We start from the raw sequence: 25,756 nt of genomic DNA, 5'->3' as shown, positions 1-25,756 counted from the left end.
TCTTGGGTGCTTTTAGCTGTGTGTTTTGGGTTATTATCCTGTTGGAGGACCCATGACCTGCGACTGAGACAGAGCTTTCTGACACTGGGCAGTACGTTTCGCTCCAGAATGCCTTGATAGTCTTGAGATTTCATTGTGCCCTGCACAGATTCAAGGAACCCTGTGCCAGGCGCAGCAAAGCAGCCCCAAAACATAACCGAGCCTCCTCCATGTTTCACTGTAGGTATGGTGTTCTTTTCTTTGAAAGGTTCATTTTTTCGTCTGTGAACATGAGCTGATGTGACTTGCCAAAAAGCTCCAGTTTTGACTCATCTGTCCAAAGGACATTCTCCCAGAAGGATTGTGGCTTGTCAGTATGCATTTTAGCAAATTCCAGTCTGGCTTTTTTATGTTTTTCTGTCAAAAGTGGAGTCCTCCTGGGTCTTCTTCCATGGAGCCCACTTTTGCTCAAAAAGCGACGGATGGTACGATCAGAAACTGACGTACCTTCACCTTGGAGTTCAGCTTGTATCTCTTTGGCAGTTATCCTTGGTTCTTTTTCTACCATTCGCACTATCCTTCTGTTCACTCTGGGGTCGATTTTCCTCTTGCGGCCGCGCCCAGGGAGGTTGGCTACAGTTCCATGGACCTTAAACTTCTTAATTATATTTGCAACTATTGTCACAGGAACATCAAGCTGCTTGGAGATGGTCTTGTAGCCTTTACCTTTACCATGCTTGTCTATTATTTTCTTTCTGATCTCCTCAGACAACTCTCTCCTTTGCTTTCTCTGGTCCATGTTCAGTTTGGTGCACACAATGATACCAAACAGCACAGTGACTACTTTTCTCCATTTAAATAGGCTGAATGACTGATTACAAGATTGGAGACGTGTGATACTAATTAAAGAAACTAATTAGTTTGAAATATCACTATAATCCAATTATTTATTATCTTTTCTAAGGGGTACCAACAAATGTGTCCAGGCCATTTTAGAATATCTTTGTAGAATAAGCAATAATTCATCTCTTTTCACAGCTTCTTTGCTTTATTCTATGACATACCAAAGGCATGCAAGTATACATGATAAAATAGCTTTTAATTTCATCACTTTTCAGGAGGAATGAAGCATTATTTCAATGAGCTGTAAGGGTACCAACAAATTTGAGCACGTCTGTATATATATATATATATATATATATATATATATATATATACATATACATATACATATATATATATATATATATATATATATATATATATATATATACATATACATACACACACATACACACACACAGTGCCTTGCAAAAGTATTCAGACCCCTGACCAATTCTCTCATATTACTGAATTACAAATGGTACATTGAAATTTCGTTCTGTTTGATATTTTATTTTAAAACACTGAAACTCAAAATCAATTATTGGAAGGTGACAATTATTGGTTTTATGTTGGGAAATATTTTTAAGAAATAAAAAATATCTTGCTTGCATAAGTATTCAACCCCCTCACATTAATATTTGGTAGAGCCACCTTTCGCTGCAATAACAGCTTTAAGTCTTTTGGGGTAAGTATGTACCAGCTTTGCACACAGTGTCAGTGTGATTTTGGCCCATTTTTCTTGGCAGATTTGCTCCAGGTTGTTTGGACGACGCTTGTGGACCGCAATTTTCAAATAGTGCCACAGATTCTCAATGGAATTGAGATCAGGACTTTGACTGGGCCACTGTAGGACATTCACCTTTTTGTTCTTGATCCACTCCAATGTTGCTTTGGCCTTGTGCTTGGGATCATTGTCCTGCTGAAAGGTGAATTTCCTCCCAAGCTTCAGTTTTTTAGCGGACTGAAGCAGGTTCTCTTGCAGTATTTCCCTGTATTTTGCTCCATCCATTCTTCCTTCAGTTTTAACAAGTTGCCCAGTCCCTGCTGATGAGAAGCATCCACACAGCATGATGCTGCCACCACCATACTTCACTGTAGGGATAGTGTGTCTTGAGGCATGGGCAGTGTTAGGTCTGGCCAAAAAGCTCTATCTTGGTCTCATCTGACCACAAAAACTTTTCCTACATCGCAGCTGGGTCACTCTCATGCTTTCTGGCAAACTCCAGACATGCTTTCAGATGGTACTTTTTGAGTAACGGCTTCTTTCTTGCCACCCTCCCATACAGGCCAGTGTTATGCAGAGCTCTTGATATGGTTGACTGGTGCACCATTACGCCACTCCCAGCCACTGAACTCTATAGCTCCTTCAAAGTGATTGTTGGCCTCTCTGTGGCTTCTCTCACAAGTCTCCTTCTTGTTTGAGCGCTGAGTTTTGAGGGACAGCCTTTTCTTGGCAGTGCCTGGGTGGTGTGATGCAGCTTCCACTTCCTGTTGAGCCAACTGTGCTCACTGGGATATCTAAACACTTGGATATTATTTTGTACCCTTTCCCTAATCTACGCATTTGTATCACTTTCTCTCTAAATTCTGTAGAATGCTCTTTGGTCTTCATTTTCCTTCAGATTCACAACCTGACCAATGATCCTTCAACAGTGGGGTTTTTATCCAGAAAATGTGACAGCAACTTTAATGGTTCACAGGTGAGGTAATTGTGTCCTCGTTAGGGCAATTTCTTTCATCGGTGTAAACTGGGAGCTTCCACAGCACAGGGGTTGAATACTTATGCAAGCAAGATATTTCAGTTTTTTATTTTTCTTAAAATTATTTCCCAACATAAAACCAATGTCACCTTCCAGTAATTGATTTTGAGTTTCAGTGTTTTAAAATAAAATATCAAACAGAACGAAATTTCAATGTACCATTTGTAATTCAGTAATATGAGAGAATTGGTCAGGGGTCTGAATACTTTTGCAAGGCACTGAATATATATCCATAACTTTTACTTGGCAATTAATCGAGTAGTGCCAATAAATAGAGACTGTTGTGTCAAATGTATAGCTGTATTTCAAGTTAATGATACAGGTTTTATTGTAGTCCAATGCTGAACAGACCTGCATTGTTTCTGGATATGAGGGTTACCAGATTAGTGGTATAGAGGTTTGCTCTGCTCTGTTTAATGTCTTCTTGTCTGTTGTCCATAAACATCACACATTTAGAACCTTTTGGCAGCAATGATGGAGCAGCAAATTGCCTGCACTTTCTTTTTATCCCTGCAGAGGGTGCTCTTTCAAGGTCATTATTGTACTTTTTTTGGAAGCCAGGTTTGTTTCTGAAATATGCTATATTACCAAGCCATTTAATTACCAAGCATGAAATATACTGAGCAGCAAAAGAGACGTGTTACTTATATTTGAGCATCAAAAGAAATGTATCACTTATATTTGAGCATCAAAAGAAATGTATCACTTATATTTGAGCATCGAAAGAAACGTATCACTTATATTTGAGCATCAAAAGAAATGCATCACTTATATTTGGATAAAATTCACTAGATGTGATCGAAAGATGACAAACTCTGTTTTAGAGCAGGTACAGTGACTTTTTATTGTGCTGATTTAACAATTGACATCACAAAGAAGCTGCAAAATGATCTGTCGATGTTGGGCAGGTGTTGTGACTCTTGGTCTCCCAGTTGGTGGCTCTGTCATTGACAGAGTGTGTTTAGGCGTTGGTAATGCCGTGTGCCATTGAAATTGTAAAGGAAATGTTTGGAGAGCAGAAGGCCAAAGAACTGGCAAAAATACCAATGTCAATCGGTGCGAGCACTCATTTTATTGCCCAGCATGAAGTAATTGACGCATTCGAAAGGAAACTACAACTCTGGAAATTTTGTCTGTGGGGGGACTACTGATATGCTTGAGCTCTTACATTCTTTCATTCAGGAATGAAACATTGACTTTGACGTAATCAAACCACAGCTGGCAGCGCATCTGTCTGGTCTACTCAACAAATGTAATACTTTCCTGAACTCACAACAGAACAAGCCGCTACACAATCTCTGAGAATATTAAAGCTAACCTGCCACACTCTGTCCCATCAAATGAAATATCTGAATGGTTGCACTTAGTGATTGGCCAATATACTGTAGGAAATCCAGTAGAGGTGCCACATCCAGTTTAGTGGGGTTTTGTCTGCTGTGTTGTAACTCTGCAGTGGTCCCCAGAATCACCAAATGATTCTGTATCTGCAGTGAAGTCTTGGAACCAGGAACATAATTCTTGAGGACTGTGCCGTACACTACAATGGTGCTTTGAGCTTCATAAGAAATTGAAATTGCTGATCAGTTTATAAAATGTTTTACATTTGGGCTACTGCCACTTGGACCCTCTAACACAGTCCACACTGCTTAAAGACTACTTATATTTACAGTGTGTAGTCTTTTCTTTGATCACTGTGTGCTGAAAAAAGGTATTGTAATAAAAGCTGAAAATATAAACCATACTTTATAACCCTTAACTAGGCAAACAGAAGTGTACCAATATATACATTATTTGAAAAAATAACTCCTGTCAGTGGTGCTTTATTAGAACTGAGATTTAGAATCTATTTCATGATGTCATTTTGTTTTTATATCAAGGGATTGTAGTCTAAAATAAGTATGAGTGTGACTACATTAGGGGTGTGCTGGTGAATCGTGATATTTTTCTTGACTATATGATTATCGATACAGTGACCCCTGTATCAATACCATTTTTTTTTTTATGTAAGTAAAATTTTATCTGCCAATATGACCATGCAGTAATTTGTGTCTACACTGTTAATTAGAGAATATTATCTATTAGCATGTACTCTAGCAGCCTCACCTACCATTCACACTGTGTTAAGGGTGTTTTTGGCACCTGTAACACAAACATGCTGCCTCCCTTTCATATTTATGAATGTGCTATGATGTCAGTCTATAAGGAAGGGGGGGGGGCTATCACATACTTTAATAAAAGTGCGAGAAGGACGATAACAAATACACTAATAACAATTTCATCTAATTCAAAAGCTTGTAAACACAGATAGGTGCTGTATTAACACCAGCAGAATACGGTATCCCCTGTTTCATGCAACAGTTGGGAAGAAGACCAGACGTGTTCAAGTGTTGTGTAAAAACCTGTTTTTTAAAACTTGTTTTTTACTGAAAAATAAACGGTAACATGAACTCATAAGAGCTGTCTGTGTTACATGCTGTCAGATCAGGACTTCACTAACACTGAGCATGGGAGCTGCAGCATGCTGTTTCCCATGTTACAACTGTACACAATTAAAGGTGCGGTCACCAATTCCAAACGCAACACTTGCAAAATATTTAAAAGAAACATGCTGAGTTCATTGCAGTCATCAACTATATAGATTAACCATTCGGCAGAATGAGGCAACAAGAAGTGAGTACAGACATTAAGTTACTGTTTTAGTGTCTTAACAAGTTGTTGTATTTTAAGCAATTGAATATGGCAGCAACCAACTTGCTCCTGAAGTGGCACCCAGCAACTGGACTTGGCGACCCATTTTGTTTGTCCTAGGAGCTATTGACTCCTATAATAACAACAACAACAACAACTTCAATTTATATATAAATTGTGGGACACCAGAATTAACTTCCAAGTGAGCTAGTGGAGATTCAGCAAATTTAATGTATTGTGTTCGTCCTGACAGATAAGACACAAACCAATCAAGAACACCACCATCTATTCCGACAACAGATTTTAGTCTGTACAAGGGTATAGAATGGTTGACAGTATCCTGTGGCAAAGACTTTGTCTGGAGCCCTGATTTATAGTTTTGTTTTAAAGAATAAACAGGAAACAAAAGCAAAACAGGCTTTGAAGCTTATTTGACCAAAAGTGCTTTACAAGTGTTATTGCAAACACTTGTACAAGCAAATGAGACAATTGTTTGATTTTTATGCTTCATGCTTAATTTACTGTATCATAATACGTATTGTATAGTGACCCTCATCGCAATATGTGTATCGTGAAGACACTGCCAATAGACTACATTCACAGTTTATCTTTTACATTGATGTTGGGTGATTATAACTGTGGCAGTCTTGGTTTCTGAAGACTTACATTTTTAAAAAATTATATGAATGAAATGTGTTTCTTTCCTCTTAATTCTTTCAGGTAGTTGGAAGAGGGGCCTTTGGTGTCGTCTGCAAGGCCAAATGGCGAGGAAAAGATGTGGCCATTAAGACAATAGAAAGTGAATCAGAAAGAAAAGCATTCAGTGTAGAGGTAACTGTTCTGGATTTGTCTGTGTATAAGTAAGTTTTCATTCAACACTGTTTACACACATGTAAGCCATGCCTTAAAGAAATATGAAATGTTTTTATAAAGTGACCCTTTTACCTGATAATTGGTAGCAATGCCCTGCTACCAATTACCAATTACAGTAACACAGGTCATCTTTTTAAATGAATCAATTGCTGTTCCACTTGAACTTTTTTCTTTTATTTCATTGTTGTGGGAGAAGAAAAAATAATGTTGATGATGGAAATAAAGAAGAAATGTTTTAAAATCTGAAGCACATCTATGCAGAATTTTAGCTTCATACTAAATGCAAGTTGAAGCGCTTTCTGCACACTTTTATTAAACACTGAAACAAAACAAAATAAATAAAGCAAAACCCTAACCCTAACTCCACCTAGGAGTGCTAACTAAGCTCTTCAGTCTTAGCTATCAACCAGACCGCTAAACCATTTACCAGTTCAACAAAAAACAACACAGGTTACACTTTTCACAATACCTTTCAGATTTTCAGGTACAACCACACAGGTATTACCCAGGCTTCACATAGACAGCCCTCTGTAAACATGTAGACCTGCTTTTATACACCTGCCTGCTTAATCCCAGGCAGGTGTCCCTCATAAATTAGAGCCAGGTGATTCCACTTCTGGCTTAATTGCAACCCCATGTAGTCCCATTACCCACTGCATCATTCCTCCTCCTGCTCTGCCACAATATATTGAATTTGTCAGTGTTACTAAAACCTTTTTTTTTTCTTGCAGCTTCGACAATTGTCTCGTGTAAACCATCCCAACATCGTGAAGCTGTATGGATCCTGTAATAATCCAGTATGTCAATGATAAAGGGCTGTATTTTACTATTAGCTTACCACTTGCAATCTTGTACATTCATGAATATGCTGTTTTGAATAAATACACAAATATCTAGACTTCTCTGGAATTGTTGAGCATTCTTTTCTTATTATACTATTAACAAATGATGTGTGCAAGTTTCATGTAGCAGCATGCTTTTGTGGTAACAGCACATTCTGTTATTTGGGAAGTTTGTATTGCAAACCATCTCAATTCTTTGGCATTATATTCCAGAAGCTTTTGTGGTAGTGATTGTCAAACCTAAATATGTGTAAAATAAGGTCAAAGAATAGTATTATTATCCATTTCTAAACTAGGGAGTGTTTTACACATGCCATCTTTGTTATGATTAATACAACATAGCTTTTTTTATATTAAGGTTTGTCTAATATTGGAATATGCTGAAGGAGGTTCATTATACAGCGGTATGTATAGTATATTTCTGAAATCTGTTTACTCCAGCTTGTACTGGTGTATTTCAATTATGTTATTTAAAGATAACTGTATCAACCAAACCAAATGTTACTAAACCAGTAAATATTTTTTAGTGTATTAGTAGTCTGTTTTAGAGTAGCCTGTAGCTAGACCCAACCTACAGGTTTTTTAACCAGAAATGTAGGGTATTTGGATCAAATGCATAACCCTACAACTCAACCCTCTTTCATGAACAAATATTTGAAATTGCTTAAGTGTTAAGATTGTTTGTTAAACTATCAGAAATGTTGTATTTTTGGTTTTTTGGTCTTATGTTAATTGGTGTGTCTAATGTTCACAACATGCTTGTATTGAACATGTGTTCTTGAATTATTATATTACGTGTAGGGTGCCAGTACTTTTGTCTGCGACCTATATATAGACGGTTTAACTTCTATTCTGTATAATTATTTGGAATCTGTGTTGAGAAAATAATATGTTGTGCTAAATAGTTTGCATTGTGATGCCTTTGCAGAATATCAATGTGTTTTCACGGGCCACTTATTTTAACAAGGGAGTCATAATTCATCTTTTTGTTTCCAATGTATGATTTGAAAATGTTACTGACTATCATGTCTTCTCTTTCTGTTCACAGTGCTGCATGGTGCTGAACCTTTGCTCTATTATACGGCTGCCCATGCTATGAGCTGGTGCTTTCAGTGTTCCCAGGGAGTATCCTACCTCCATGGAATGAAACCAAAGGCTTTAATTCACAGAGACCTCAAACCACCAAAGTACTTATCCATATTTATCTTTTGTAAATTCTCTATTGTTCCTGTTTGCAAAGCTACAAATCCTGCTTTGTGCCGGGGAGTCAAGGATTAGTCGGCTTTTAAATCCAAACTGCACCGTCGGTTGTTATAAAATTAATTGGTGTGATTGTCAGACAAGTGACTTGTTGTTTGAGTTTAAATTGAAATATGCAAGTCCAGAGAAGCAACTTGTCCTTGTGTGATAGGTGGGAGCAAACCTTTCTTAATGAGGAAATTCCAGTAGTAACACCCTGGAGAAGAAGAAAAAAGTGACCATAGATGTCACAACATGCAGAAAACTCTCGTTAAATAAAGACTGTTTAAACTGTGAGGTATGGTGAGGTATGACTTTTATTTCTACCTCTGTGAGCAAGTAAACTTGTAGCTATCATTAAGTGTTTGTTGCCTGTACTGTTACAATACTCAACCACTGGTGTATCACAAGATACAACTTGTTAATTTTGTTCTGATGTCATATCGTGATTTGTCATGATATTTAACACAATATTTGATATTATTCGATATTATTATTATTTAGCAAGTATATTTACTGTGTCATCTAGTGGTACAATCGGCACCCAAATTGTGGATCCAAACATAGCCCTCGACCTTCCCCTGGATGAAAGAGGAGGCCGTGCAGAGTTTGGTTGCACTGGCTCCTGCGGGGTCCAAATGCATAAAGGAACAGACAGACAAACTTTCTTCTTTATATATTAAGATTGCCATATAATCCAAACACAACATGCTTTGAAACAAAAGAAGGTAATTGGTAGATTTAATAGATTTAAAAGAAGCAAAAAAAACATATTGCCTTAATTTTTAAATTGAGAAAACTTGTACACAATATGCCTACTTCTGATTTGGCTTATTTAACACGAATGTAGAGGCCTAATGTGTGTCCTAGCAACGCACTAATCTACTGTACTAGCACTAAAAGAAGCGCACTCTCACACACTCAAGGCTTTAATACAAACCGGCAACAGGAGACTTCAAACTGGGGTCTAATTTGATGCATCGATTAATTGTTGCATCCCGAATATCATCAGTACTAGCATGTAATCTAAGTTTAACACAAAAGCGCTGTATTGAAACAAATGCAAGGCATCCTGACACTTTAATTATTTTGCTCTGATCTTAAAACGGTAATACATTTGGTGATTGTCTCTTTGTCTCCTGTTAGTCTTCTGCTTGTGGCTGGTGGAACAGTTCTGAAGATCTGTGACTTTGGAACAGCCTGTGACATTCAGACACACATGACCAACAGCAAAGGGAGTGCTGCTTGGATGGCACCGGAAGTTTTTGAAGGCAAGTCCACATAAAATCATTTTGCATGTAATGTATATAAGGAAAACATGCCTGCAATCAGTATAGATTACGATTATTTTTTAACTAATATATATTTTTAATATATTGAACGGAGTAAATAAACTGTTTTCATAGATTGATACAAGTATTCATAGAAAATGAATGAATAAAGTACTTAGTCATGATTTAATGTTTGAATAGATTAATAGGTATCTATTTTAATATTAAAAGTTTAACTAGGTAAAAACACTGAACTTGTTTATTGAACACATTTGTCAGATACAATTGCCAGTTTCAGTACATGTAGGGCTTCTAGTTTTCGGTTTTTATTTTCCATCTCTCTCCCTCCCTTTAAACCTTAATAGTAATTAATAATCTGAATACCAGATTGTTTAAATTAGCGACGCACTAATAGTGAATTCAGCGACTAGAGCCAGAACGAAATGCAGGTTCAGATAGAATCAGGTGAGATCAATGCACGTAGTTTGTTAACTCAGTCAAGATATGAGGGTAAAAAGAAACAACTTCCTTTAGTAATTAGTGTTTGATTTAAGAAAGCGAATCGGCTCAAAATATGTTTAAGGGGACATCACGTGATCAAAAATAAAACCAGAAATCTAGAAGTCCTAAGTATGTGCTACACAAAAAACATGCAGACGATTACACCCCAGAAACACAAAGTTTAGTCATTTGAAACCAAAAAAGAATTGAAAGTGCAAGACACAGAAATATAAAGTTTGCACTTGAAAGTCTATAATCTGAGCTCTACAGACATAAGGTATTTTCAAACTGTATTCCAAGCAAAAAATGAAATCCCAACACTTACTAAATTTAAAGAGAAACTGTGCGAAGACCATGAAGTTCAATTTAGAAATCCTTTAGAGAAAACTTGGCATATTAACAGTGTACATGTGCTGTTGAAATACACAATGTATATTTAATTTCTCTCTAGGGACATGGTTAATGCATTAGTATTAAACATGAGAAGCTGTTCATTGTTTTCTAAGGGAACAGTTGCCCCTTATGCAATTAAATATCTCATTTATGGCTATAGAAAGAAACCCTTAGTTTTTAGTCAGACAGAAACCACTCTAATATGGCACTTTGTTATATTTGATATGTTTAGTACTGTCTGGTAATGTACACATAATGGACTATTACATTGTGGTATTATAAGAGAAGTACATATTGTAATTGCAAATTACCTGATAGGATGCACTTTTAATTTTTCTTTTAGAAATGTGTAGGAACAATTCAATAATTGATCATTTAATGTTTATCTGGGTTGATCAGTTCTCTTATTAATAATATTTAATGGACGTGTTACAAAGGTCGAGGATTTACTATGAACACACATTCACACGCAGACACAAGGAATGTTTAATCAATAGTAGTATTTTATTAATTACACAAATAATAAACATGAATCAGAAAAGTCAGAAAGTAAATCTCTTAGTCTCTAAGCACAAAGTACAATTCAAAACTCATTGCACTCATGCTGGCTAGCAGACAATTAAAATATGACACCGCCTGTCTCCTCACACACAAACAGCACTCCAGCAAGCTGTGATGTAGTAGCTTGCTCACACACACATGCCCACATACAAGCACAAACTCAGACTGAAACGATGCAGACAACGTTAGAATATATCACATTAAGCCGATTTATGGTGTCTAGATTAAGTATATGGCAAGTTTACTTTTAAAGAAATTCTTCATACAATAACATGAGGTAGATTACTTATAGTTACTTCATCAAGTTTCATTAAAAGTTATTTCACACACAAAGTGTGCAAACTAAATAGTTAACAGTTCAATTCTATGTGAATGTGTTAAAATTAATTCATTTAGTTCCATGAAAGGAAAATGCAACTGGAATTATACTCAACGGTTCCTTGAAGCTTAGACTTTTGGTCCGCTGGTTTGGAAACTCAATCTGTTGAAGTGTCCAGTACAAAAACTCTCCTCTCGGCAACAAATTATTCAATCCTACATTGGATCAAATTCGGCAACAAAGCTTTCAATTCTCGGTAGAATCAACAAACAGCTATAACAAAGTCTTCAGTCCTCGGTATGGGATCCACAACAGCGCCCGTCCGCTCTGTCCTCTTCACTGAATCTTTTAGTTACTCAGGTAGCAGGGAACAGTTTTTTTTTTTTTTTTGATACTGTGGGTTTAGGTGTACAACAGACCCAGACTGGTTTGTCTGATAACAGTCTCTGTAAGTTTTACGGCAGTCCTCCAGCCGGGCTTCAGTCTCGTTGCTCGTGGTCGTTGACTCTCTTGCAGCTTGCTTCCTCTTCTTGGGTCCGTTTTTAGGCGGAGTCCTGAAGTTGCAGCTTTGCTTAGCACCTTGTTTAGCATTCAATGTGGAGCGCAAAATGTTTAGTTTTGCTTGGATATTTAGTCTTTTTCCTCTGCTCAGTAGCCACTTTCATGAGATCATTTGTGTATTTTGCCTTTTTAACTCCCGAATCTTCAAGATTTGTCCTTTTTGTCTACTTCCTTTCGTCCAGCAGCTTGTTGTTGCAGTTGGGACTTGACATCTATATTTTATGTCTTCCTTGCACCAAACTGCTTGTTTGCAGTTTTACAGTTTGTCTTTTCACTGTCCTTTCAGCCTCACCCAGTCCAGATGCCCCCCTTTTAGCCCTGGTCATCTTCAGTTCAGTATTCCTGCCAGGAACCAAGAGGCCCTTTTTCCTAAGACACAGCAGTTTGCTCTTTTTCCTAAGACACAGCAGTTTGCTTTTTTTCCTAAGACACAGCAGGTTCATTAATTAGTCCAGTTATATCATTAATACACGTTCAGGTATTAATATCATATTCAGGGAATATGTCCCACAAATATAATCAGGATAAGTTCAAATGAGATGTGCAGTCTTGTTTCTAATGAGGTCTTTAACTGTTATGATAATAATTGATGCTCCTCAAACAAGAGTACGATAGAGATTTAAAACAAATATACCATACTTTATTTCCTAAGCTTCTGGCTTCTCTCAAATCTAATTTTAAATTACGTGCAACTTAGCAATAAAGCTTTATCCTTGTCAGCACTTGTTGTAATATCTTCAAGGTTAAACAAGAATGAGGGTAGCTGCAAAATAAGTGTGTCTGAACTTCATGACTCATTCTGGCAAAGAGATACAACAGGCAGTCAGACAGAATGCATATTCTAGAATATTTTATAAAGAAATTGTATTGACAGTTATGGAAACTGTAGCGATCTCTTTGTTTAATAAACAGTTACTATAACCCCTGAAACTTTTGTATTGCAGGCAGTAATTATAGTGAGAAATGTGATGTGTTCAGCTGGGGGATCATTCTGTGGGAGGTAATAACCCGCAGGAAACCCTTTGATGAAATCGGGGGGCCTGCCTTTCGCATCATGTGGGCTGTTCACAATGGTAAGACGGATTGAGTAACATGTACCTTTAATAACCTGATGATCTCAGGGTTTGGACATTGGGAACTGAATCACTACTTGTCATCTTGGGTCTCTTTTAGGTACTCGGCCTCCACTGATCAAAAACCTCCCCAAACCCATAGAGAGTTTAATGACTCGCTGCTGGTCAAAGGATCCCTCACAGCGCCCCTCCATGGAGGAGATTGTCAAAATAATGACACATTTTATGCAGGTATTTTTTTTGACTAACTTTGTTGTCGAAGTTAAACGCAGCAAGGGGTAGAGCAATATTCTTTAAACTGCTATACTTGCGGTATTTTGTGTATTATTATCTGGGGTATATAATTTAGTCAAAAGAGAAATGACTTGCAATTGAATCATGATCTGACCTAATTGTATCTTAAGCTAGTGACATGCTGAATTTGCTGTCTAAAAAAGGATGTGTGTGTGTTTGCATGAATTTATATACTTGCCCTGCTTTCTTTAAGTCTGGTTCCACATTCAGTATAGTCATTTTGAAGTGCTGATGCAGTTAAGTATAGATTCCTGTCGGCATCCATGTAGTTTTCTACATGTTGTAGTAAATATCACCAGGGATGGGCATATTTTGGGGCACCTGCACATTTGTTGCCATTTACAGTTTACATTATTATTATTTGTTTATTTAGCAGATGCCTTTATCCAAGGCGACTTACAGAGACTAGGGGGTGTGAACTATGCATCAGCTGCAGAGTCACTTACAATTACGTCTCACCCGAAAGACGGAGCACAAGGAGGTTAAGTGACTTGCTCAGGGTCACACAATTCAGTGGCTGAGGTGGGATTTGAACCGGGGACCTCCTGGTTATAAGCCCATTTCTTTAACCACTGGACCACACAGCCTACTTGTTTCTCCAGGTACACATGCTGTGTACCTGGAGAAAAGTGTATCTAATTGTGATGAAACTTGGGACATTCTTTATTATAAGGAGTGTCAGAATCGGGGGATATAATGAAGTACCTGTGTGTAGGTTTTTATGTATTTCAATTCTTGCATTCAATGATTGATCCAATTATAAAGAATCTTGGTATGTACAGTTATTTACAGTATCATAATCGGCATATATATATGCACCTCTGTATATTTTTACATGTACATACACATTTGAATAAAAACCAGATAACTTAGAGTAATCAAATGCTTGTATAGTGATGGGCAGAGTAAAACTACTGTGTGATTTATGTGATTGTGCCCATCCCCTCGCCACAAAAAAAAGTAGCCAGCACATTCTGCCATTTCCTAAACAAATCAATGTAATCAGTAATTTCTTTGAATAATAATGTCAATGTTAAAGTCTGATATTTTTGTCCTACAGTATTTTCCAGGATCTGACGAGCCACTTCAGTATCCTTGCCAAAATTCCGATGAAGGACAGAGCAACTCGGCTACCAGTACAGGTATGGAGAAGGCTGATTACAGCATGGTTTCTTTTTTTTTCTTTTTCTTTTTTTTAAAGTTAGTAGTCGCCAATTATTTTCTCCCAATTTAGAGTATCCAATTATTATTTAGGCTCAGCTCACCTCTGCCACCCCTGCGCTGAATCAGGAGCGGCAAAGACGAACACACTGTCCTCCGAAGCGTGTGCCGTCAGCCGACCGCTTCTTTTCTGATCAGCATAATCATCATCATCTTCAGCCTTTTTCAATCCACTGGATTATCCAAGATTATTCCACAAAAGTCTGTCTGCTGCGTCTCTCATCCACGTTTCTCCAGCATGTTTCCTAATTTCATCTTGCCATCTTCCTGGAGGTCTTCGTCTTGGTCGCTTTATGTCTCTTGGAATCCAGTCTAATATCTCCTTTGTCCAGCGATGGTCTGTTCTTCTTGCTACATGTCCGGCCCACTGCCATTGCATACTTTTGTTTGCGCTCTTATCCATTCCTTCCTTTTCCTTTCTCTTGTTATTCCCAGCATGCATCTTTCCATACTCTGTTGAGTCGTTTTGTAATTTGATATATACACACATACATACTGATGCACAAAAGAAACACAACCCTCAGGTCTAATGGATTTAATCAAATATTTTAAACATAGATATCAAACAGAATCACAGAAAATGTGAACAAAAATACAGATGAAAGAATCTCATGATAAGTTTCCAGTATGAAACATGACACACTGTCAAAATGAAAACATAAAGTTAGTATCAGATATGACCTCCCAGAGCATTCACACAAACCTAGCAGCGTTGACGCATAGACCTGATGAGCCTCTAGATAGACTGGGGTGGGCTGGTTGCAGTTGTCTCCTGTGGATGGCACTGGCGATTTGGTCCCGCAGATGTTCTTTTGGACAGGTCAGGAGAAAAAGCTTGGGGTCCAGTCTAGTATCTCCTTGGTCCAGCGATGGTCTCGCATCTGTAAGTTAGCACTGGCAGCACACATTGGTAGTAGTTAGTGACTTCTTCAAGCTTGATACCATTGACTTCAATTGCCTGTGGAGTGGTATATTTATTGAACATGACTTGAGTTTTCTTCAAGTTCATTTTCAAACTTGCTTTGGTGCTAGCCTCGTATAGTTCTTGTATTCTTGTTTGTAATTCTTCTGGGCATGTTGTGAATATGAGGATGTCGTCAGTAAATCGTATGTGATTCAAGTAGGCTCCGTTGATCTTCAGCCCCTTATTTTCCCAATCCAGTATTTTGAAAATGTATTTTAGGGTGGCTGTGAAGAGCTTTGGGGAAATTGTATCTCCTTGACAAACTCCCTTTTTAATCTTGATTTTGTCGCTGTTTTTATGGAGTCTTACTGTGGATGTTGCATTCTTGTATATGGTGCTGATCAAGTATTGTTGATGTAGCAAGGTGAGAAAGAAAGCTGAAACTTCCCATAGGCAGCTAAGAGGCACTATGAAAATCCAGTAGGGAAGTGGCAAATGTAATGGCATGGCCTTGTTTTCGAAGGGTCTAACTTGGCAGTGCACGCTTGTTTTCCTGTTCAATCCAGTGCAGAACCTTGTTCCATCGCTGTTTTCAAAGTGTCTAACTCGGCAGTGCACGCTTGTTTTCCTGTTCAATCCAGTGCAGAACCTTGTTCCATCGCTGTTTTCAAAGTGTCTAACTCGGCAGTGCACGCTTGTTTTCCTGTTCAATCCAGTGCAGAACCTTGTTCCATCGCTGTTTTCAAAGGGTCTAACTCGGCAGTGCACGCTTGTTTTCCTGTTCAATCTAGTGCAGAACCTTGTTCCATCACTGTTCTTAATTTTACCCCGCTGGGGGTGTATCTCTTGTCTGTACATACTAACATTTTTACCTGACAAAAAACTACATGGTAACTCAATTCTTCAGCTCAAGTTAAACACGTCTGTCTGTCTATGTAGGTCACACTCCCATCTTAACATGTACATACTGTGGATATAGGTCCTGGTAATATACTTTTTCATGATTGTGACTGTAATATTTAAATGAATGTTGTTGTTGTGTTTATGATTGTTATTCTACTGGCGATAGAGCTGTGGTTTATTATGTATCTTGCACGTTGTTGAACAAGTGTATTTGATATGTGACGGTGTATTGCTGGTTTTAGATTAGGGCGCTTCCCTTAATGAAGTTACTGTAGCTATACATGTGGGACAATGGTTTTGCTATCGCCATATGTTCAGTAATCTTCCGAGATAAGAGGTAATGTTCAGTCTTTACTGGTAATAGTTAAGGACTAAAGAATAATAATGACCATGATAATAATAATAATGAGTAAACAATGGAATAGTTTTACACTTGTTTGGAAACAAAGATGGTATTCATGTAGGTAAATACGTATAAAGATGATATTCATGCAGGTTAAGCAAATACATATAAAGGAGAAGAAACATGTTTAAAGTAGAATATGAATGTGTATTGTAAAAGTATGAATGTTAAATAAGAGTTTTTGTATAAAATCATTCCAGGTGTAAATGTTTATTGCTTAATTAATCCTGTTAGGAGCAGGCGTGGCTAGGGATTATTTAATGCCATGTATTTCCTCAGGAGGGGTTATTAGGTGGTCAGTCGTGAGATTGTCATTGTATGTACAACCTGTTCGTCATTTGTAATGTGAGTGAAGTATCCAGTGCGAAATTAAGCATTTACACCTGTGGACACTACCAAGTGACTGTTTCTTGCGTTCTAAAGACCTTCGTGTTCCTGAGAGAATAATGTGATTAAGGGTGGGGGGGTAAGCTTGGATCACCACCCTGTTACAATGATATTGTAGGGGTAAAATTATTGACAGTATGTATTGATTAATGTGGATACTTCGTTAAGTGATATTGTATCTCCTGTATCCGAGCATGACCAAAAGCACTGCTACGTGCCACCACTTGGATGCTTCTAGAAATAACATACTTTGTTATTGAGATTGGATTAATTTACACATTGCAAGTTTGCAAGTAGTTATTTAAATAAGCAACTGCAATTTTTTGCTTGAACTTGTGTTACAGTATTTGTGTTCTTACTCCAAAGACATGAATGCTATATTCAGCTCTAATTAACTCCTTGAATACTGCCGCCCTGTATACAGGCCTGGACCGCACTAGAATAGAAAAGATAACTCCAACTACACTGTGCTTGGTCAGGCAGCAGCTCGAAATAGTTTTTGAAGATCTAGCTATCGAACCCACATGTTCCCTCTGATGCCATTTTCTAGCAGGATGATAAAAAGTCGTGTTCATGTGTTATGTAAGGTTTGTCTTGCACTGTTGAAGCACATTGTGATGTCCATGTTACGCATTAGCCATATTCTTGTTTGAAAAAGGAACCATCACAGTTACAAGTTAGTGAAAAATGTAATTAAATTACAGCAATGTACTATATGTAATGTGTTACTTCCCAACACTGCTACCAGCCTTTTTTTTAGTCATCCATTCCTGTTGTGTTAACACTTTTTAAATACTCTGCTTCAATCAACTACACAGCATCATCTCTGAAATCCCTGAAATCTTTGCCTGCATGCACTCCAGGTGGCACTCTGCCACCAGAAAGAAAACAAAAACTATCTGGCAATATTTTTCTGTTGGGTGTTCATGATTGTATCAAAGAGAATCATCAGTGTCTGTTCATATCTGTTTTTAAAAACTGACTAAATCTTTGATAGATCCTGTTGTATCAGGAACTGCGTGGCAAATGTGAGGTTGTTAAAACTTTACACTAATCCAGGATAAGTTGAAGCAATCATGACAAAGCTTTGGATTGCATCTGCAATCTTTCCATTGACGGAAATAAGGCGATGCAGCTTTTTCTAAGTTTTTCTTTTTTTTTAATGTTTATTTCTGCATTGCAATAATGTGTTCATTAGTCTATTTAAAAACCTGACTGCTTCAGTTTAAAATATAATGTTCATATTGCTTCTATTAAATGATGTTCTGTTGTATATTTATGCAGCGTAATAATCGTTTTGTTTGTTCTTCATTAGGACCCTATGTGGATTACACCTCCACAAACAGTAGTAACATGAGTGATATAAATGTGGAACCAGGAGACTTCCAGGCCAATGCTACCAATGACACTATCAAGCGAATTGAATCAAAGTTTGCACAGCAGTTTAAACACAAGGTACATTAATTACATTTGTGAATCCATACAGTTATTCGTTTTAAGCTACTTTCTGTTTGATCAGTATTGTCAAGGTTTGTTGGGAAGAACCAGCTTTGATGTTGATATGACAGACTGTTCTCTTTTTATAACCTAAAGAACATTAATAAGTTGTTAGATGGTATAAACATATAAGCTCTTTTTTAGTAGGGTCTGTTTCCAGTATGTTAGGGGAGTTGTTTGTATAGTAGTACTGTCAAGAGACTGTGCAAGACCAAATTGCCTTCAGCCTTCCCTTTTAATAATATGTCCAAGTCTCAATCCAGTGTAGCTCCTTGTTCCAGCATCGTTCTTAATTATGGCTTCTAGACAGGAAGGAAAACGTTCAACTACATAGTAACAGCATTCCATCTGTATGTAGGTCACACTCCATCTTTACTTGTACGTACCGTGGATGTCGACCCTGGTAATATACCGTATTGTAGCTTTATTCATGTTGCAAAAACATGAATGAACAAAGATGTCTTCTTTGCTAGGGGGATTCGGGTCGTATGACTCTGCCACTGTCTCGAGGTGGCAGTGTGGAAAGCCTGCCAGAGGTCAGAGGCAGGCCTGTTACTTCTGCAGAAAACAAGAGGATGAGCGCTGACCTGTCTGAACTGGGTCCAAGGATACCGTTTGGAAGTACAGGTGACTGAGAAAAACAAGATGCCTGTGCATTTTCATTGATGCAGTCCCTGAAACTTCTTTTTGTTTTATTTATTTATGTATGTATGTATTTTATATATAGTTATATATAAAATCATCCATCAATCCGCTGCTGGATGAAGGCATCCCTAAGATTCTTCCACAAAAGCCTGTCTGCTGCATCCCTCATCCACGTTGCTCTGGCGTGTTTCCTAATTTCATCTTGCTATCTTCCTGGAGGTCGTCTTCATGGTCGCTTTATCTCTTGGAATCCAGTCTAATATCTCCTTTGTCCAGCGATGGTCTGTTCTTCTTGCTACATGTCCGGCCCACTGCCATTGCATACTTCTGTTTGCGCTCTTATCCATCCTTCCTTTTTTCCTTTCTCTTGTTCTTCCCAGCATGCATCTTTCCATACTCTGAGTCATTTTGTAATGTGATATATACACACATACATACTGATGAACAAAAGAAACACAACCCTCAGGTCCAATGGATTTTATCAAATATTTTAAACATAGATATCAAACAGAATCACAGAAAATGTGAACAAAAATACAGATCAAAGAATCAGTATAAAACGTGACACACTGTCAAAATGAAAACATTACAACAAAGTTAGTATCTGATATGACCTCCCTGAGCATTAACACAATCCTGGCAGCGTTGACGCATAGACCTGATCAGCCTCTGGATAGACTGAGGTGGGCTGGTTGCGGTTGTCTCCTGTGGATGGCACTGGCGATTTGGTCCCGCAGATATTCTATTGGACAGGTCAAGAGAAAAAGCTGGCAACGGCAAGACCTTGACATTGTTTTCTTGAAGTCGTGCAACTGTAATCCTGGCACTGTGTGGTCTTGCATTGTCCTGCTGGAAAATCGACACTTCCTGATTGGCTTGCAGGAACAGAAAAACTGTTGCCTCAAGGACTTCGTCAATGTATTGCTGAGCAGTAAGGTTGCCCTCAATCTGCACCAGAGGCGTTCTTGTGTTAAAGGAGATTCCTCCCAACATCATCACACTTCCACCGGTTGGCTTGAACAACGCAACAGTCAGCATAGCGGTCCTGGGCCGGTTTGGTGACCACCTGCCTTCCAGGACGTGGCCTGTGTCTCACAGAGCTGGTTTCTCTGGACTAGTCTGGGCAACTTCTCTAACAGACAGGCTGCCTTCAATCATGCCGATAGCAACCAGGCCACCTTCATTACTCAAGCGGGACATGGTTGTATCTTTCGCTGTTCTTGCGTTAATTAAAATCATGTATTTTCAGATGGCTATTTATACAGATTCTTAATCAACTCATTTTGGCAATTTTAACTAAACTCAAATACCAAACACTGGGCACTTGGCGTTTTTATGAAATCACATGACTTGAACTCAGTATTTTGGTATCCCAAGGAACAATACTACTCAAGCAATCAACAAACCTATCTGCTCACTATTTAAAATGTAAGTAACATTATGTTTGTGCCCAATGCTATTGATGTAAAACTTAGACTGTTGCGTATTCATTGTGCATCAGTGTATATATGTTAAGGGTGAAACCCGGTGGTCTGGCAAGTCTAGTTTTGCCCGGGCCAATCTAATTTCACCAAGGGCTTTTGGGCGAATCCAGAAGTTAACACTTTTTTTAGGCACTCGCCCGCGTCCAATCGAGCGAATCTAGATTGGCCCAGAACTTGAAAAAGACATAGTCCAAAGCTTCAACATTGATGCTGGGCCAATCTAGTTTTGCCTATGCCAATTATTTGAGTCTAGTGTTGCATTTCTACACTATCCTCTGTCAGCTTCCAAGTGTGTGCCAGGATACCTGCCTTGCCTCCACTTCTGACAACAATGTTGCAACTGTGTGCTGGGTTTCCAGCGGCGGTGCTGAAAAGGCAGGACACCAGGGCTGGTTTTAATAGCAATTAAAACGACTCTTTTCATTAGCTCTCTCTCTCTCTCCCCCAAAAAGTTGTCAAAAAGTCTTGCTCCTTCATATGCACTGGTAAACTCGCCACACACAGGTGGGTAAAACTATCGATAACTTGGTGCCCAATAAGGCATTACAAGGGGACTGAGTGGAGAAGCTACTAGAAAGTGATCAATCAATTACAAAGTGCTAGTCGACAATATATAAAAAAAAGCATGCACTAATCAAATCAAAGTGTACAATTATAAAAATAAAACATACAAGTGACAAATAAATATGTGAAATATAACAGGAGCTTATTGACCTTGTTACAATCTTAACTGTCTTTTAATGAAGATGAAACAAAAGAAGATTTCAAAATGAACAATTAACATATTATTTCTCTCTCGTGTGTGTTTGTGGCGAGTTTGCCTGCACTTTACTGTTTCTCAAATTCAATTCAAATTATTGGCATGACAATAAAAAATAATTGTGTTGCCAAAGCACATACATGGCATAAACAACTAAAATATACAGAGAAAACATGTATTTTAATAATAAACAGCATCCCTCCTTCCTCTCTTAACCCTTTGCAGTCCATTTATTAAGTGCGCGTCAGGTCCAATTTATTTTCGCACACGCAGTTAATTTTAGACGCGCTGTTTAAAAGTATTTTTTCCCACAGTCAAACGGGTTTAAAAGGCCCTGCATATCAACAAAGCACTCACTAGGCATCTCCAGCCCTGCCCCATCCTTTCGTTCGCTATCGCTTTCACATATGCTAAGAAATAAATAATAATAATAATAATAATAATAATAATAGTCGTACATACCGATCAATCATCTCCTGATCACTCGTTTTATCACCAAACTCCTCAATAATGCAATCCAAGTCATTATTTTATTACTATAACATCTCAAAAAAGCTCTGCAAATGTCCGTGATAGTCTGTGCGCTGATACAGGGTCCGACAATGGACCGGATAGGAATAATTGCAATGTCGGACCAGGTCCGACATAGGACCGCAAAGGGTTAAACAGTAACCCCCCTCGCTCCCTGTATATTAACCCTTTGCGGTCCTATGTTGGACCAGGTCCGATATAGGACCACAATATGCAGGGCCTTTTAAACCCGTTTGACTGTGGAAAAAAATACTTTTTAAACAGCGCGTCTAAAATGAACTGCGTGTGTGAAAATAAATTGGACCTGACACGCCTGACACGCACTTAATAAATGGACTGCAAAGGGTTAAACAGAATCCCTCCCTCCATCCCTCTCTCTCTCTTTTCCCTTTCTAGTGTGACGTGTTCACAGTTTGTCCCTCAGGCTATGACAGGTCGCCACGTATTGACCAGCCAGTATGGCTATGTGTTTGTCTTCCCCCAGCAAGATTGACAGCTTCTGGGTATCATACATTTTGGGGAATTCTGGGACTAAATCGCTGAATTTGGGGAAGAAAATGTCCCTTATGTTTTTATATTTTTCACAGTGTGTTAGGAAGTGAATCTCTGTCTCGACCTCTCCTGTCTCACAGTGACCACAGAGCCTTTTCTCCCTGGCCAGCCAGGTTTGCCTGTGTCGGCCCTTTTCAATGGCCAGTTTGTGGTCACTGAGCCGGTATTTGGTCAGGATCTGCCTCTGCATTGTGTTTCTGAGTTACCAGGTATTCTGCCAGGGTATAATTTCTATTTAGGGTCCAATAGCACTCCAGTGTCTTGGGGATTCAAAATTTTTTAGTTTTTCGCAAATGGAATTTTGAGTTTTTTGTTCTTAGTTTTGTATTTTTTTGTAACGGTTTTCAAAATGTTTCCATTTTGGATGGCCAATTCTTCTGTTTTTGTTGAATTTAGGTTGTTCCAGGTTTCCCAAAAAATATTCTGGTTAATTGACTCCTCAATTTTGCCGTGTTTTTGTGTTGTTTAAGTCTCACAGTATCTGAGGCGTAAATCTGGGCTGTCTGGATATTTATGTTTTTTATTGAATAGCTGTCTTAGTTTTTTTCTTCTCGTTTTACAGTCTTCATCAAACCACTTTTCTTTTCATTTATTCTTTTGGTTGTTTTTCCGATTTACTATTTTTAGAGTTACTCCTGTTTTTTGTGTGTTTGATACTGTGTGTTTTGAAATGTGTGTATTAGGGTTTCTATTTCTAGATATCTGTTTGGCAAGTGACAATGTTATTACTAATTTTTAGCCACAGGGTCTCTCCTGTTCTTACTGGCCTAATATGGTCAGTGAGCTCCTCTCTGTACCACACAATGACCCCCCCTGAGTCTCTGCCACGCTTTACGTGTCAGTGTTTCAGGGAGGGCACTATAATCTCCCTGTAGCCTGAGGGACAGTGAGTGGACACATCAGCACGGCACCACGTCTCGTGGAGAATAATTATATCTATATTCTCTCTCTCTCTCTCTCTCTCTCTCTCTCTCTCTCTCTCTCTCTCTCTCTCTCTCTCTCTCTCTCTCTCTCTCTCTCTCTCTCTCTCTCTCTCTCTCTCTCTCTCTCTCTCTCTCTCTCTCTCTCTCTGGTGAGTTTGTCTGCACGTATGGAGGAGCGAGACTTTTTGACTTAACTTTTTGGGAGAGAGAGCTAATAAAGATTAGTTTTTAATTGCTACTAAAACCAGGCCTGGTGTCCTGCCTTTTCAGCACTGCCGCTGGAAACCCAGCACACAGTCGCTACATTGTTGTCAGAAGTGGAGGTGAGGCAGGCACCCCGGCACACACTTGGAAGCTGGCAGAGGAGGGTGTAGAAATGCAAAACTAGACTCGCCCAAATAATTGGCATAGGCAAAACTAGATTGGCCCAGCATCGATTTTGAAGCGTTGGATGAAACTAGACTCACCCAGGCCAGCCCCGAAATCCAGTGAAAACTGTTGAAAAAACAGGTTTTGCCCAGTCGTCTTGTTCAAGTTCTGGGCCAATCTAGATTTGCGCGATTGGACGCGGGTGAGTGCCGAAAAAAAGTGGTAACTTCGGGATTCGCCCAGAAGCCCTTGGCAAAACTAGACCACTGGGTCTCGCCCTTAACCATGCATAAAGCACCATATAATCAACGCTATATTTTTTACAAAAATAAAAAGAGGTTACATTCCCACTCATGTATCATTTTAATTAGCAGTTTTTAAACTATAACTAGCCTGGCTAAACGACGGTCACGATTTCAGTTTGAAGCGACAGACAAGCAAATCAAGTGTGAGAAGGGGAGCGGGTCGGGAGAGGGGAAGAGGGAATGGGCTCGCCCCAGGTTCGGCTGCCGAAGCAGGGCTGAAGCGTCTCATCTCCCGGAGAAAGCCGCAGCGCTTCTCGCAGCAAAAAAGTAAATGCATTAGGAAAGAACCACGTAATAGGCCTAATATTTTAGTTATAAAAACGAATGTTGAATAAGATGTCTGTGTTATAAAGTGGCAGCGCAGCTTTTCTTCAGTTCAGATACTGTATCAAAAGGGAGAGACAAACGGAAGTTAGACTGAGAAGGGGTATATATATATATATATATATATATATATATATATATATATATATATATATAATCTCAACTGAAAATCTTACAAGTTTTTGACATAATGATTTTTTTTTTTTTTTTTTTTTGCAAGTCGTTTTATTAGACACTTCATTTGCCTGATTTATTAAATTATGCTTCTGTTTCAAACAAGTCTGATATTTAACTTTCTATGAGCTTTTATGGAACTTGGATAGTCTTTATCAAGTATCAATTGAGGTATATTTATTTGGGCAGCACATGACTTGAGATCATATCTGGTTGTCCAGATAACACTTTAAAGAAAATAGTTGACTTTAATGAATTATTTTGTTTTGTTTAATATAGAATTTTGTAAACCTCAGAGCTTGAATTTAATTGTGTGCTGGGGGATTTCCACCTATGCTGCCAATGAGGATTCCAAAATTTTAGGGGGGAATGGCAAACAAAGGCACTTTTGCATTTAAAAAAACTATTTATATTATGCTGCATCATCATTCACACTGGTGTTGCTTCAAGTAAGTAATTTGTATTGTATGTATTGTATAACAATTAGTAACCCTTAGCGGTCCATTTATTCAGCGCAGTTTATTTTAGACGCGCTGTTTAAAAGTATTTTTTTCACAGTAAAACAGGTTTAAAAGGCACTGCATATCAACAGGACACTCAGTACTGCATCTCCAACCCCGCCCCACCCCTTGTTCACTGTATTTTTTACATACCTCTACATAGTAGTGCATACCGATAAATCATCTCCTGATCACTCGTTTTATCACCAAACTCCTCAATAATACGATCCAAGTCATCATTTTATTACTCTAACATCTCAAAAAGTTTGGCAAATGTCTATGATAGTCTTTGAGCACGGGATGCGGAAGCAGCTATCTTGTTTGTTTATGTCTGTGTTATGTATGTGGGTCGGGACTATCCGTATTCATGAGATAAGCCCCTTTTTTTTTTCCCGGCTTCTCTCAGCTCCTATCGGTCTCACTCGGCCATTGAATCGTTTTCTCTGCTTTTTCCGGATTAAAAACGACTAGAGACCTGTGCTTGACGTCTTTTTGATGATATCGGACAGGGTCAGACATTGGACCGCAAAGGGTTAATGTGAATGACTTTAAAGCTGCTCAACAAAACCTCTGCTTGTATGAATCATCTGGTTGTATGAAATTAAATATTCCAAAAGCATCCTATCTTTTTTTCC

General features: G+C 38.4%; 1 protein-coding gene across 4 annotated transcripts in view; it reads left to right on the top strand.

Moving 5' to 3' along the window:
• LOC117402843 (mitogen-activated protein kinase kinase kinase 7-like) overlaps positions 1-25,756 on the top strand; it is a 43,862-nt gene that overhangs the window by 2,309 nt on the left and 15,797 nt on the right. For 2 of the 4 annotated variants that reach the window (XM_059023559.1, XM_059023560.1), the window contains exons 2-11: positions 6,033-6,143; positions 6,917-6,982; positions 7,386-7,431; positions 8,076-8,214; positions 9,413-9,541; positions 12,821-12,945; positions 13,046-13,176; positions 14,300-14,381; positions 18,373-18,512; positions 19,028-19,181. In XM_059023559.1, the coding sequence (XP_058879542.1) occupies positions 6,033-6,143; positions 6,917-6,982; positions 7,386-7,431; positions 8,076-8,214; positions 9,413-9,541; positions 12,821-12,945; positions 13,046-13,176; positions 14,300-14,381; positions 18,373-18,512; positions 19,028-19,181 (1,123 nt within the window). The remainder of the gene's footprint in view (positions 1-6,032; positions 6,144-6,916; positions 6,983-7,385; positions 7,432-8,075; positions 8,215-9,412; positions 9,542-12,820; positions 12,946-13,045; positions 13,177-14,299; positions 14,382-18,372; positions 18,513-19,027; positions 19,182-25,756) is intronic. The other 2 variants (XM_034921388.2, XM_059023561.1) reach the window with 1 other exon arrangement.

The sequence above is a fragment of the Acipenser ruthenus genome, chromosome 5, assembly GCF_902713425.1.
Source record: "Acipenser ruthenus chromosome 5, fAciRut3.2 maternal haplotype, whole genome shotgun sequence".
In the NCBI taxonomy this organism is placed as follows: Eukaryota; Metazoa; Chordata; class Actinopteri; order Acipenseriformes; family Acipenseridae; genus Acipenser; species Acipenser ruthenus.
Note: the sequence above shows the minus strand (reverse complement) of the source record. Positions and strands in the feature narration are given on the sequence as shown.